This window comes from Amphiura filiformis, chromosome 13 (assembly GCF_039555335.1).
Source record: "Amphiura filiformis chromosome 13, Afil_fr2py, whole genome shotgun sequence".
Taxonomy (NCBI): Eukaryota; Metazoa; Echinodermata; class Ophiuroidea; order Amphilepidida; family Amphiuridae; genus Amphiura; species Amphiura filiformis.
Window position 1 is genome coordinate 50,079,279 of NC_092640.1, and position 15,499 is coordinate 50,094,777.

The following is a 15,499-nucleotide window of genomic DNA, read 5'->3' on the forward strand; positions in this document are numbered from 1 at the left end:
TGGAGAAGATACGTCGATGATGTTCTAGAGATAATACAGAGAGACAGCACTCAAAAACTCACAGACCACTTGAATTCTGTTGACACGACTGGAAACATCAAATTTACCTTTGAGGAAGAAGACCAGGGCAAGATCCCGTTCCTGGACACGCTCATCGTGCGCAAAGAAGATGGCTCCGTAAAACTGCTGGTATACCGCAAAAAAAAAACGGACCAGTATTTGAATTTTCAGTCACAGCACCCCTTGCACCAAAAACTTGGGGTCATCCGAACATTGATGGATAGAATGGAGAACATAGTTACAGAGGAAGAAGATAAGAAAGAGGAGGAGAATAAGATCAGGACAGCGTTAAGTGAATGTGGTTACCCCAAATGGTCGCTGGACAGAGTGAAACAGCAAATGAATGACAAACAGCCGAAAGTTAAACAGAAAAAGAAGGATGCCACACCATCTAAAGGCATGGTAGTCATACCCTCACGTGAGAAGGCTTGGCGGAGAAACTACAAAGAATCTTCAGGAAACATAATATTTCCACAGCCATGAGACCCACCAACACTCTGAAAAGTCTGCTGGTCCATCCAAAGGACAAAAGGACATTGAGCAGACTAGTGATGTGGTATACAACATTCCGTGCAAAGGGTGCGACAAGTCTTATGTAGGGGAGACTGGGCGACAATTTGGTACAAGGTTAAAAGAACACAAAAAGGACTCTGAAACTGTTGCAGAAAGAAAGTTCACGAGAGCAAACAGAAAAGAATCCACCACAGAACAGCACAAATCAGCCATTACAGATCACATAGCGCAAGAAAATCATATCATAGAATGGGAGGGGGCGTCTATACTCGACAAGGACTCAAACGCTTTCAGCAGGAGAATTAGGGAAGCAATCTACATTCGCAAAAAGGGGCCAAAGCTATCAACCATGACGAAGGTCTCGATCTCTCGATCACGATGTACGATCCACTGCTCAAAACAAAAACATCTTCACTTCGGGGAAATGTCAACAAGCCGTTTCGCGGGAAAAGCAGTGGACCTATTCACTTGTGATCAAGCCATCAGCCCTGATGGCGAAAGCTAAAGTCGTGAGTAATCATTTAATGGATTTGTCAAGCTAAAAAGGTTGAATTATTTATCTACAATCCTACAAATGCATCTATTTACTATGTCCATTTGTTTTCTCAATTATATGTTACTCATTTCAGTAACAAATGGATGGTTGATTCTGCCCTCCACAAGTAAATGTGACTGACTTTGGGGTATATCCATGCATATGTAAATCATCATAATCACCCCCGGGGGGGGGGGGTTCTCAGTACAAATGACCATACGGGGACGTGCTGCAAATATGGGTAGCATTTTCAGCCTCTTGGTATATCAATGACCCCTTTTTCAAAGCCTATTTTGGTATATGAATGGGTTCTTTTTTCAAAATTTTCTCAATTTTTTTGGAAAATAGCCCAATTTTTCGGTAATTTAGCAAAAATTTTCAAAATTTTCCCAAAATTTTGGGAAAATTTGTAAAAACTAGGACAATCTGGGTTAAATTCGGCCAAAAATTTTGACTTTTGGTATATCAATGGGTCCAAATTTCTTGAAAAATTGGTATATTTATGGGTCCACTTTCAAATTCTCAGCGGCACGTCCCTACCAAAACCAAACTTGAGTACCCCCGGTAATCACCCTTGATGAGATCAGGAGCACTATCCCTTTACAAACCTAAAGGGAGCAACTCTGATTTATCCAAGGTAATCTTCTACTTTTCAACCATAATCTTCAGGGGTGGTGCAATAATTATGTATACCCCTGGGGGGGTGAATTATAGGGGGGGCAAAGATTTTTTGGCAGGCCAAAAGGGGGGCAAGCATTTTTTGGCAGGTCGAAAGGGGGGTCAAGCGATTTTTGGCAGGTCAAAGGGGGCAAGCAATTTTGGCACAGATATTTTGGGCAATTTTTCTATATTACGCCCTAAAAAGGCGTAGGAAAAGCGTTCTGAACACGCTCAAATATGCAAAATTTCCTGCTCAGCTTGCGCCAGATTATATGTTAAGACAATTTAAGGTTTTAAATTCGGGTTCCCCAAAATCTTGCATGTGTAAGGGGGGGGGGGGCACATCAAAAGGGGGGGATTTTTTGGCACGTCAAAAGGGGGGGGCAAGGGTTTTTGGCACGGCCAAAGGGGGGAACAAGCGATTTTTGGCAGACCATTTTGAGAATTCACCCCGGGTACACATAATTATTGCACCACCCCTCAAGCAAGAGTAAATTTGGAAAATCTCAAGAATGTGAACAACTCTGTGAAGGGAGCCAACATCCTTAAAATAAATGGTGGTATCATCCGCATAAGCACTAATAATAATTACAGTAGTCTCAACAATGATAGGCTACTTTTAACTTTCTAATTTATTCATTCTCTATCGGTGTTTTTTTGTATAATAAAGGTGGATGTCCTGATTGACAGCCTCATCTCTCCACTTTACCCCATCAAAATGCATATTTTGGTATCAGGTGAAAGCTCATATTTTTCTCATTAACACACTTAAATAAGGCATTCCAAATCGGTATATTTCCGGAAAAATCATCAAAAAACTGACTAATTAGTCTCGATTGTGGTATACCACGTTTGAGGCTAATTCAACATTTTTTGATGATATCTTCGGAAATACATCGCTTTGGAACTCCTAATTTCAATATGTTACTGAGAAAAATAGGATCTCTTTATTTGATATCGATTTATTACATGATCATGATGTCTGTCATTAATAAAAACACTGTAGACTACCAGTTTCACACTGTAAAAATGTCAATAAATTCCATTAAAGGAGCTAGTCACATTTACAAGGAACATTTCTTTTTGAATGAATGTTTGAAAGGGACAATATTTTATGTTATCTAGTTTTAAAGAATTTGCTATTCCAAATATATCAGGTCACCTTCCTTTAATGATCACTGCCAAATAAAAAACCAACAAACAAACAAACATAAACATAATTGATATTTGATGTGATCGTAGTTCAAATTGCTGAGCTTTTTATGTGTAACACTTTATGAATAAATTCAGATGTGCTGTTTTTAAGACTCTTTTATGTCTTTAAAAGGCTTTTAAACTCTTAAAAGTCTTTAAACCTTCCACACAGAGAGAGTGAATTTCAAATGGGGTTACCTAAATGGGAGACTCCATCTGAAAATCTACACTCCCTGTGTGGGAGAATAGATTAAGGCCATGTCTTCTATAGGGGGTGTATAATGGATTTCAACTGGAATAACCATTGCAATCTAAATATCAACATTTTGCCCATCATGTGAAATGAATTTTGGTGTTAAATGGGTCATACACTTGATCCACACTAGAACTGGCTCAGTTCCTCGGACTGAGGCCACACAGCGAGGCTGCGAAGCGGGTTCGCCACTTCAGAGGACTACTTCCTGCGGGTACTGGTCACGGCACTGGGTCCAGGGCTAGATCCACACTACAATTGTGGTACGATTTAAATTATGCCCAGTAGGTCAAGCTGATGAGGGAACCTCTGCCCTCCTTCCCCTTGCCTGTTTCCATCACTGCTTTTAAAATGCTCACTTTAACAGAAAGCAGCTTTCAGTTGACAATATTATGATTTTCTGTATCTGTGATATTCACTGGCTCATTCCAGTTTTCTGGTGGCTGAGTTCGAGGCTCCCAAAATGGGGCATATCTAGTCCTTTTCAGATGCTCTTGATGTTGCAAGTCTTCTAATTTTGCCTAGAAAAGAAAAAATACAAGAAAAAAAAAAAAACTTACAAAAAGGTTACTACAGGATGGCATATAAACCTACAATGCTGGCCATAAGTGTTGGGACGGTTTGATAGGGTAATGGAAATAAACCCCCCACACCCCCCCGATCAATGTTGAATCCTACTTTTTGGGTCACACGCGACTAGTGGGACCCAACATTGATTGGTTGTGAAGGGGGAGGGTTGGGGTGTTAGGAAAGGGTTTAGGCTTGTTACCAAAGAAACCTCCACTTTATCACGCTAACAATAACGGAAATAAGGCAATAATATAGTGTATATGTTTTCCATAAGTGTCCCAACACATTTTGACCATGGTTGGAGGCCCTTTTTATCTTTTCGGTTTTCTGTTTTCGTTTATCAAATGTAATTTTTCTGACTCGAAAACTTGAGGTTTAGCATGCGAAAAAAATTTCCATTTTTTTTTGCTCAAAGATACCATTTTGATTTTTAAATCATTGTGACTTTTTCAAGCATAACAATTCTTTTTGAGCAGTGGTTATAGTGCATGGTTACCTGTACCTTTGCTTCATCAGACTGTGTTTGTTTCCATTGTATGCAGTTCTCATAACCAATCTTGAATGGTTGACAATCTTGCTTTGTGCCGTAAACATAGTAATGATGAAATTGACCAAATAATGCTGCAATTATAAAACAAATGTTGTCAATGGTATAAAGTATGAAGTCAGTGTGAGAAACATATATGCCTCAAAAACTTTGGCGCATCTTCAACTTGCGTACATCCAGGATATAGGATGTAAAATAGCGCCACTCATAAAACGCAAGTAGATCAGATTATAATTTCAAATTCACAGTAACTAATTAGTACCCGGATGAATGATAATCTTCACATGTGTATGATACATACTTACATTTGCATTTTTTCCAGCTTTCTAAGTATTCTTCACAAGATTGGTCACCGTCAGGCTTTTAGAAAAAAAAAAAAGATCAATACCATTAATATCTTTGTCTTTTAAAACAAATAAATATTTTCTTGTACATAAACTACATTGTACTACAATTGGTTTGTAAAAAATCATTCATAGTTTATTCATTGATGGTTTTATAATTAAGGAGGTTCTACACCCCTGGCCTATTTTTGTCTTTTTTCTCAAAAATTATAGTGCATTGGTAACAGGAAAGACATGTATAATTATAGGGGCAAGAACTACAACTACTGCACTGGAAATTCAGCAACTCAAGGCAATTAGTTACTGATTTATTGATCAAATATTGGTTTCCCTCATTTTTGACTGTAACTCTACAACTGTTGTCTGTACTGAAATACAATTTCCAGTGCAGTAGTTGTCATGGTTGTAGTCCTTGCCCCTATAATTATATCTTACTTGTCACCAATGCCCTATAATTTTGGAGAAACATGCAAAAATATGCACAAAATTGGGCAGGGGCGTACTACTCCCTTAAGGGTGGACTTAAAGCCTCAATGTACGATTTCCGTCAAATTTTGATTTTGATAATGCTTTTTCAAAATGTTGAAATAATATTAGTAATAACTGACAGGAAGGGTTGAAATAACAAGGTATTAAGTGAAAGAAACCCCACTGGACTGGTTATGTTGGCCATTTAACACAAGAACTATGGGAGGACATATTATCATAATTTTTTAATTATGATAATATGTAGAATTTTGCTCTGTTGACCTACAAAGACAACAAATTCAGCCGATTCGATTTTGGTGCCAGTTGGGACATGTGTAAACATTACATATGTAAAAAAATCAGGTTTGATAAAAATTAACCAATTTCATATTATAAGATCGTACATGGCTTTAACCCTGGAATTATAGAAACTTTTGGTCTTCATAACTGCTAAATTATTGGTCTAAAGTATATAAGGCCCTTGAAACTTATTTTTCCCTTTATTGAATTTTGATCTACTTCACCAAAAATATTTGAAATTTGGGTAAAAAATATCAGGTTTTTTTAAAATGTTGACCCCTCATTTTTTATTCGTATAATAATCATCTTTTTAAACAAAATAATTTCCATGACAAAATAATTTCCATGTGAAATAGGCGTTTCTTTAAATAGGGGGTTTTATTCTTACATGTTATAGCTGCCTTGTGGAAGTACAGTGTTATGGGTAAGCACGATGTCTAAGTTCCAACCACCGGATGGAGAATGATTCCCTAACCCTAACCATTCCCTAACTCTAAACCTAACCATTCCCTAACCCTAACCATTCCCAGAACCCTCACCCTATATCCAACCCTAACCCTAACCCTAAATTCTCCATCCGGTGGTTCTGCATCTGGATAGCTACTGTCACGGCCATGTGTCCTGAACTCACTGCCCTTAGTGTTACATCACAAATATCATGAATTTTTACACCAATCGAGTTGCTAATTAGATTATCTCCACAATTAACCCTAAACTAGCAATACATTTTTGGGAAGCTGAAGGCGCATAAGCAATTCAAATATACACATTTCAACTCATTATACAGGGTGACATTCAAGTTATGGCCATGTGTTTTGAACTGGTACACTGATAGCCTGGAGCCGTGACATTGGCGCAAGATTTTTTACATTCTTATTCAATTTTAGTTCACATCATGATACCCTGCATAGGTAAATTACATATCAAATTAAAGCTATTGATGAGCTCTTTAAAATGGTACCTTAACTTTGCACATACTATGTGAACTTCTAGAGTTATGATTGTTTAGGTAAAAAAATCACAGGGTGGAGCCGTGGCTCCCACACGGTAAATTTGGTTTGGAATAGAAATCAGCTAATTTATAGCTAGTAACCTACCTAAAATGATTTAACTCAGCTAATTCAACTTTTATTTCATCATTGGCATTAAGCATACTGTATAATTTAGGTCTATCAGTTTATAAGTTAGAGGTTGGAAACTGGAGCCCTGAACTTGAAGTGAAATTGCGGCTGTTATTGCCATGCAGAAAAGGCGAAATATATAATGCGGTAAAATTTGTAATCATCGTTTTTCTGTCGTTGATGTCTTGTGGCTGGTAAAATTATTAATTAATACTGTTTATAAGTGCAATTGAAAAAAGCTTTAGACTGTCCCTACAGTCAGTTTACAAGAAAATTGTTTAAAAAAACAACATTGACGTGTAAAATTGTAAGTTACCCAAGGGGGTGGATGGAGCCTAAATGCAAAAGAAAGTGACAAAAGTGCTGTGCAAAACTTGCAATTTAAATAATCAAATCTGAACTTAAACTTAAAGCACTAAGGAATTATTTGGCCCATATCACTACAGGGTGACTTGACCTGAAGCCCACAGATATAATGCAACATCATATTATGTTCCATTTCCATGTAACTTACTAGACTCTAGATCTTTAAAGTGCCGGTATGCCCAATTGTACAAAAGGTAATTAGGCATTGGTTAAATTTTTAGTTATCAATCAGTTGGAAAACATTGTATGTATGTGTTTTTGTGCAAATTTGTGTCCAGGGTAACATAAATTGTAACTATTTGTACAAGTATTATGAAGAGCATTACGAGAATTTTAACAAATTTGTATATTTTTTACGTTCCGACAAAATGTTTGCGCCATGGAAAATCTATAGCAGGTAGTATAGTAAAAGTATACATTTTTGGAAAGCTCTAGCTCTATAGAGCTTAAATATAATGTTCTTTTTCATGTGGGGTATAAGATAAAAACAAAATATTCACACAAAGTTTTGAAAAATTTTCATGAAAAATCTCACATTCTACTTGCAATATCTCCCTAACCATTAACCCCACATAAAAAACAATGCCATTTTTGGTTTCCTTGTGGAATTTCCTCTCAGAATATGTATATTTTTCGTATGGTAGCATACACAGTTACTGAAATAATTAATATCAAATGAAAATTGGTGCATTTTGCGGAACTGAAAAAGTGAACTTTTCATGTCACGCGAAAATCTACCAGTTCAAAACACATGGCCTTATACAGGGTGGAATAAAAAAGATTCGGATAAAAAATGGGTTACTTAATGCATTGCTTATTACCAACTTGCAGTAATAAACTGGAAGTAAACAACATTCATTTGGGTAGAGGATAGAGGGAGCCCATTGACTTTGGAAGAAACCAAAATCACACCTGTTTGGTAATCTCGGAGTCCCAAAGTATGTTTAACTTTTTTACAATTCAACATATTTTGAACTGAAAAAGTAAGTCCATAATTAGATTCCTCATCAAATTTCCCTTCAGAAAATCTATACTTTGACTACCGTATGGTAGGATAAGCAATTAAAATTTTACAGTAACTTTTAGATTTTGAAGACACCCGCATTTCTTACTACAGTGTTTAATATGAAAACGGGTAGTTTTGTATGGAAAAGTTTGTACTTTCTAGACTAAACCAATCATAAATGATTAAAAACAACTAGTAGAATTGTTTAGCTGTAAAGATCATGAGTCATTTAGATAATGCTAAATAGAGTCAAAATCCAATTTATAGCCTTTACAGGGAAGCAAATTATAAATTCACTAAAAATATCAACCCCATAGAGTTTGTGTGTACTGTACCACATCCCCCACCTCCACACGTACATCCCCCACCTCCATTCTGAATTCTATGAAGCGCAGTGTCAGTATTAAAAAGGCTAAGGGAGAGTTAAAAAAAACTTAAAATACTTTGGTGGGGGGGTGGAAAAGTTGGAACCTCGGACGTCAAAATTTTTTTGATCCTCCCTAAAAAAGGGGTGGATTTTTTTGATCCCCCATTTTATGGTCTAAAATTTTTTGACCCCCCCCCCTTCATCATTCATGTCCTAAAAAAGAAACCAAAAATATACATCATTATTAAACAGTGGCATAGATTTTGTTAGGGGTTGGAGAAAATTTCTTGAAGTCCAGTGAATCCAGCACCTTTTGCCGACAAAATAAATTGAAGGTACAAATGCGCGCGAAGCTAAACTGAAATTAATTTGCGCGAAGAGGAAAAAAATTGGCACTTTTTATTTTTAAATGATCAAATATGGGGTTAATTTTGGTTAGAAACCCATATACAGGAGTCAACTTTGGGGGGATGATTGTATGGACCATCCCCTCTATCAAAATATTGGGGGGGGTTACCCCCTCCCCCGGATCTAGCCGATCTACCCCTATGGTCATTACCGGGTAACTCATTTATTTTTAGCAACAAATTACCGTTTGGAGTTATTACACACATGACATTGTAGCTTGATGAGATTACAAAATTGAACACTTAAAAACATTCGTGCTTACTCGAGAACTCTAGCTTCGAATTTGCACACGATAGTTACGCATTCGATGCTAGAGTACTTTGCTATGGTTTTTCGGTCGGACAGCGGTGCAATTTTTTGCACCGGGGGTTATTTATTCTCTTTAAATGTTGAAATTTGGATGGAAGTTATTTCGATGAGTCAACTGTGTATCTTTTGAGTAGGTATGCTAGGTGAATTCAAATTTGCCATCAAACTGCACCATTTTACGTATCAAATTAAAGCCCTTGAGTAAAGAAAGCCAAAACTGAAAACATTTTTGTCATAGCACTTTCCGTAACAAAGTTACATCTTGTTAAAGATTGACTTTCATCAAAAAGATTCAGATAGCAAAATTCCCCAAAACGGCATTTAGGGGTGTTTCTAGATCTTAGTCTCATGGCGATATAGCAGCTTTTTTAATGGAACTGCTATCAAAATCCTCTAAAATTCCATGTGCGACTTGATTATCACCATAAAAATCATATATTTGGGTCAAGTGAAGTATAGAAAACATATTTATGTAGGTTTCCTTCACCGACCTATTCTCGAAAAAAATTCAAATTTCTATTTAAAAATGCATTGTGTTTGGGTCCCGGTCTCGGCCAATTTCGCTGACTAGCAAATGTGTTAACTAAGGTTTGCCTGGGATACCTATTTTGAGCAAGATGACTAGATGTGTAGATTTTGGACAGTCTAAAATTTTGCTGAAGTGTAATTTTAGCAACATTTTTGATGCAATCGCCTGTCGTGATCGGCTGTTCATTGCTTTACACGGTGTCATGCTTCAGCGAAACCGACTAGATTTTGAATGCAATGGTCTGTAGCCCTGGAATGTGAAGCTATCGGTGAGCAAATTCTTGTCTAGACTTCTGGAGCAAATTGATGCGGCGTGGAGCTGCCAGAAATTTTGGAATGTACATGCCTTCTCGTACATTTTACCCACCTATTTAAGGACTGATTTTTTTTATCCCCCCTTTCCTTTATTTAATAGGACCCCAAATTATTTTGATCCCCTCCTCCAATATTTTCCAACACCCCCCACCAAAGTATGTATGAAAACTCCCTATGAGACCACAAGCATGACAATAACTTCTTGCCCCGGCTTCTTGCTTGGCAGCCAGAGAGAGAGAGAGAGAGAGATATCATGATCATCATGATCATCATTTGATTTGATTGAGTCGAATTTGGGAAAATGTAACATCGTCACCTTTTTCGGTTGGCGAGTTCAAGACGCACGACCTCACAGCTATTACATGTATCTGCATCTGCATCTGTTAGCTACTGTGTAATCTCCAATAGGATGTCCAACACCAGGCGTGGCAAGTCAGCAAGCAGGCAATTAACGAAGAAGGGCCCTCCTGGTTAACTCCAGAAGGTTGCAAGCTTGCAGCTGACGTTTGAAACTTTCCGTAGTTGGGGAATGCCTAATTGAAGGTGGAAATGAGTTCCACTGTGCCGTTGTCCTAGGAAGAAAGGAATACTTGTAGCAGTCCTTCTGAGTGGGAATTTTCTTAAATGAAGTAGCAGATGTTTGTCTAGTAACTCTGTGATGACTGGTCTCCCCCCTTGATGCTAAATTTGCTGAGGTCAATAGCTGCAGATTGGTTTGTAGCTTTGTAAAGAAGGATAAGACGGGCTCTCAGGCGTCTCTCTTCTAATGTGGCCCATTCAAGGTCTTTCTTCATGGATGTTACACTACTTTCCCTGCTGTAGTTCCCTGTAGCAAATCTGGCAGCACGATTTTGCACCGCTCAATACGATCAATGGATACTTGGTGATAGGGGTCCCAAATTGTGCCACAATATTCAAGCTGTGGGCGACAAGAGTCTTGTAGGCAATTGACTTCACTGCTGTACTGCAGTGATAGAAGTTTCTACTGAAGCAGACCCAGGGTTTTGTTGGCCTTGGTTGTGGTTTTATTGATATGCTGATTCCAATTGAGTTTATTGTTAATGTTGACCCCCAAATAGGTGTGACTATCTGTAGACTGAAGTGGAACACCTCCCATGTTGTAGGTGCACATAACAGGGTTCTTCTTGTGGGTGATATTTATTGAAAAACACTTTTTAGAGTTAAATCTCATGAGCCAATCGTCTTGCCAAGAGCACAGGGAATTAATATCTTGTTGCAGCACACTGTTGTCTGCTGGTGAATTGATCCTCTTGTACATAATGCAATCATCTGCTAGCAGTCTAACTGTTGACTTCACCCTCCTAGGCAGATCGTTGATGTACAGGAGGAACATGGCGGGACCCAATACAGTTCCCTGTGGAACTCCAGAAGACACATGCACCCTTTCTGATGACTCTCCATCTAATACCACTTGTTGTGATCTCCGGGTAAGAAAGTTTTGCATCCACGAGAGTAAAGATCCTGTTATTCCGCTGTGCTTTAGTTTCTTTAACAGTCTCTGATGCGGAACCGTATCAAACGCCTTGCTGAAGTCCATTATGATACAGTCAACTTGGCCCTTCTGGTCCAGGACTTCAGCAAGGTCTTCGATTGTGGCTGCTAACTGCGTTTCACAGGACCTCCCTTTCGAATCCATGTTGGTTATCCAAGAGAACTTCGTTGTCTTCCCAGTGATTCATTATTGTGTGGCAGATGATGTGCTCAAGTAATTTGCAAACCACTGAGGTTAACGAAATCGGGCGATAGTTCGATGGGAGGGAGCTGTCTCCTCCTTTAAATATTGGGACCACATTAGCGTGCAACCAGTCTGCGGGAGAATACCCGATTAAGCGATTTTGAAAAATACATTTGAGGATCGGAGCGATACTTGCAGCACACAATTTAAGGATGCGAGGAGTGATACCATCTGGACCTGGCGCTTTCTGCGGCTGCAGATCTTTGAGTAATTTCTCCACTCCTTCAGTGGTGATCTTAATGTTCTGAAGTTCAGGGACCTGATTAGGTTCCAGATTTGGTATGTTACTACAATCTTCATCCGTAAAAACAGACTGGAACTGTCTATTCAAGGCCTCCGCTTTGTCCTTAGGGCTAGCTGCAATACCTTTATCAGTATTGAGGGTTCCAATGCCAAAGGCGTGCTGCCTCTTTGCTTTAACAAAGTTCCAAAATGGCTTAGTATTGTTAGATAACAAACTGTCACCGATCACTTCAGAAACATATCTCTTATGTGCCTCACTTAATGCTACGATCTATGTTGCGGCGCATGGTTTTAAATTTTTCCCATTCTTCTGCCTTGCCAGACTTTTTGGCTTTATTATAGAGCCGCTGTTTTCTCCGGATAGCACGTTTGGTGCTATTGTCTACCCATGGAAGATTGAATTGAGAGGAGGACATCTTATTGGGGATATGCTGATCCATTGCCTCACTAAGGCCTTCTGTGAACTTAGTCCATAACTCGTCCACAGACGACTGTTCAATGAATTCATCTGTATAGGAGTCACTTAATTTCTCAAGATCTTTTGTCAAACTTTCCACATCAGCTTTTTTGAACATATACACTTTGCGTTTTGGAGGTCTACTACGCTGAGGTTTGATCAGGGTGTCAATGCACACAATTTCATGATCACTAATCCCTGCGATCACATCAACATCTTGAACCAAGGTGGAAATGCTAGTAAAGCAAAGATCCAAAATGCTGTTGAGGCGTAGTAGGTTTCATAGAACGATCTGGTGATAGTTCATGTTCGCTGAAATGTCCATCATTTTCCTGCTAGGACCTGGGTATCTACCCCCTGGTTTAAAAGTATTATCACACCAGTTCACATCAGGGAGGTTAAAATCCCCAAGTAACCACACATGGGCATGATTGGGTAATTTGTTTAATGATTCCTGAAGACGATCCATGTAGCTAGTGTCAGTGCTCTGCGATCTATAAAACGCACCAACATAAATGGGTTTGCATGTCTTAATATGGATGCTGGCCCAAATCAACTCACAGTCACTGTCAAGACCAGGTTCAGCTTTGGCAACGAGGTCATTATGAATTGCAATAAAGACGCCACCACAGGCTTTACCAGTATCGCGATCTTTACGGAACATCTGGTAAGACGGCGGTAAAATTTCACCTGTTTTTATGTTTTCATTTTAAAGCCATGATTCAGTTCCGACAATAATGTCAGGCTTTTCACTGTCAATAATGGCCTCAAAAGTAGGGAGCTTAGCCCGTACACTTTGAAGGTTGATGTTTAAAAACCTCAGCGGGTGCTTTAACATATCAGATTTACGTTGCGTTGGTTTACGAATGGGTTCGGGTTGCTGGGTAGGCACTACCACTGGGAATACGCACTACCACTATCCGAAACACAATCAGAAAAGTCATTAACAGGAGTACCAGCACTTGAGAACGATATTTCGCCAAGCATAGATGATGAAAATGATGGCACTTCACATTCAACACAGTTCCAATCAAGCGTGGGTTTGTCATTATAGAGACTATAGGTTTCAGTACTCATATTTATACACACTCTGTGATACCAAAAACAGCATAGATCACATTCGATCCCTTCTTCTCCCCAATCAACAAGGATGTTACAACATGGGCAAATACTTTTGTCAAGTTCGCATCAAATGTACATGCAGGTCCGGGGTTCATTTCAATGTCTCCTGAGATCAGGAGCAAGAGCAAAGTTTGGGTTGTCAGACCTGTAGGTTTGCCTCTATTTTCCAAAATATAACCATATTTCCTGAACAAGCTAACCCCCTTGGGCTTGGCATAAATGGAAGCATGGAACAAACTCACCGGCGTGCAGACCCTGAAGGGGACATACAAATCAAGATTCTCATCCACATCCATCACATCTTCACATGAAGGGCAATCAGAAAAATCCCACATCCAAAACAATGAGAGTTGCAGTACTTAAAACATTCCACTTTTCCTGTCCTTGGTGCGTGGCGCGAACAGGTAGATTTTGTTTATGAAGCTTGGAGTACGACACGATGAAGGCAAGTGTTATGGCAAAGGTTGTACAGCGTAATTCCATTGCAATGTTGAGTTGATGACGATGTATGAAAATTGCACAATGACGACGTATACAATACACAGTGGCGCGAAAGTAAAATGGTGGACACGCCAACACAAATCACTATAGTAAACTAAAGTCCATCAAAACTTTTAAAATTCGCGATAAAAGTGCTAAAATGCACGGTCATATAGTTCTTGAACACTTAAACGATGAAAATAACTGCAATGCGATTAAAAAGTCTTAAACTTAAGCAGCCAGGCTCACATCTCACACTATATGTGGCGCTATTCGTCCATAGGGAAGTGGAATGTGCCTGTACGGTCCAAAAATGGCTTTACTGTGGGGCTCAATGGACAAAATTACTAAAAATTAATTTTGACAACCAAAACCTAAGTGATGTTGACTTATGTTGGTACTGGGATAATAATGGATTCATAAACTATTACATAGTGCAATCCATGTTCCACCAAGTCGACACTCGATTTAGCTCAAAAGCAATTTTGTGTAAATCAAGACCATCCAAAACAGCTTTCTTACAGTAAAGAATAGGAGGTCATCTGGGGTCACATACAGTAGTGTACATTGTACATGTGCCTGCTGTCACAATTTCACACACAAAATTTTGGACAATTTGGTGACACTATTTTTGTCTGTAACTTCAAAAGTATATGCAATAGAAACATGATTGACCCCTTATTGTTTAGGTAATTTGATTCTCTTTCAAATGAAAGAACTTTCAGCTAAAAATATTGAACTTCAAAATTTTATGAACATGATGAACATACCTATGCTGTTGCACGTAAGAAAAAAATTCTTACCCAGAAGAAAAAAGCTTTTGCACTTGAATGTATTTTTCGAGTATTTTTCGAAATTATGTGAAAGGTTTCTCCATGAGATGAGATGAGGCTAAATAAAGTAATTGAAACTATTAATATATTCATGCATTTACTAAGTTTAAAAGTTAAATATAGGTCCGATTTTGGGGTGAAATCAATTTCACCCCTAATTCTCTTTGGGGGTTGCAAGGCCCAAGGGTGTTTGGCTAGTTGGGCTTGGGTGGGTTTGTATACATGTAGTAAGGTTTGGGGTGGGTTAGAGTTTGTGCAAGGGTAGGAAAAACAGTTTAAAACTTTAAAAAAAATTTTAAAAAAAATAAAATTTTTTTTTTTTTTTTTTGAATTTTTTTTTAAATAGTAAATAGTAAACAAAAGGAGGCGGCGGCCAAAAAGGAGGCGGGCGGGGACGAGAAACTTGTATTTTATTTTACTTGGCCTAACTAGCGTTAAAAAGTTAAAAATTTCCCGGAGGAATTGCGAGCTGCCTGCTTCCGCGATCGCGACCTTTTGTTACTTTTGTAAAAATAAAAAACCCTAAAGTAAATCTTCATGTTACTTACTTTACCCTCAGATTTAGCCAGGTTTTCCATACTTTCACCTTCATAAACATCCAGCGTTTTCATTCATGGGCGCAGACATCTTGGATTTCAAAATCTCGTAACCTGCGTGAACATTCGAGAATTTTGTTAAGCAATTGGTGATCGCTGGAAATGAGCGATTAAAATCTGACCAATAGACGACACTGGCACTTATTAC

At 38.5% G+C, this 15,499-nt stretch overlaps 1 protein-coding gene across 1 annotated transcript; it reads right to left on the reverse strand.

Moving 5' to 3' along the window:
* Positions 1–2,433: 2,433 nt before the first annotated feature.
* LOC140168485 (synaptic plasticity regulator PANTS-like) lies at positions 2,434–15,419 on the reverse strand. Its single transcript, XM_072191887.1, has 4 exons — positions 15,304–15,419; positions 4,638–4,692; positions 4,288–4,406; positions 2,434–3,736 (listed from the first exon to the last, which is right to left on the reverse strand). Exons 1-4 carry the CDS (start codon positions 15,364–15,366, stop codon positions 3,593–3,595), a joined length of 381 nt encoding a protein of 126 aa, XP_072047988.1. The 5' UTR covers positions 15,367–15,419; the 3' UTR covers positions 2,434–3,592.
* Between the last annotated feature and the right edge of the window lie 80 nt (positions 15,420–15,499).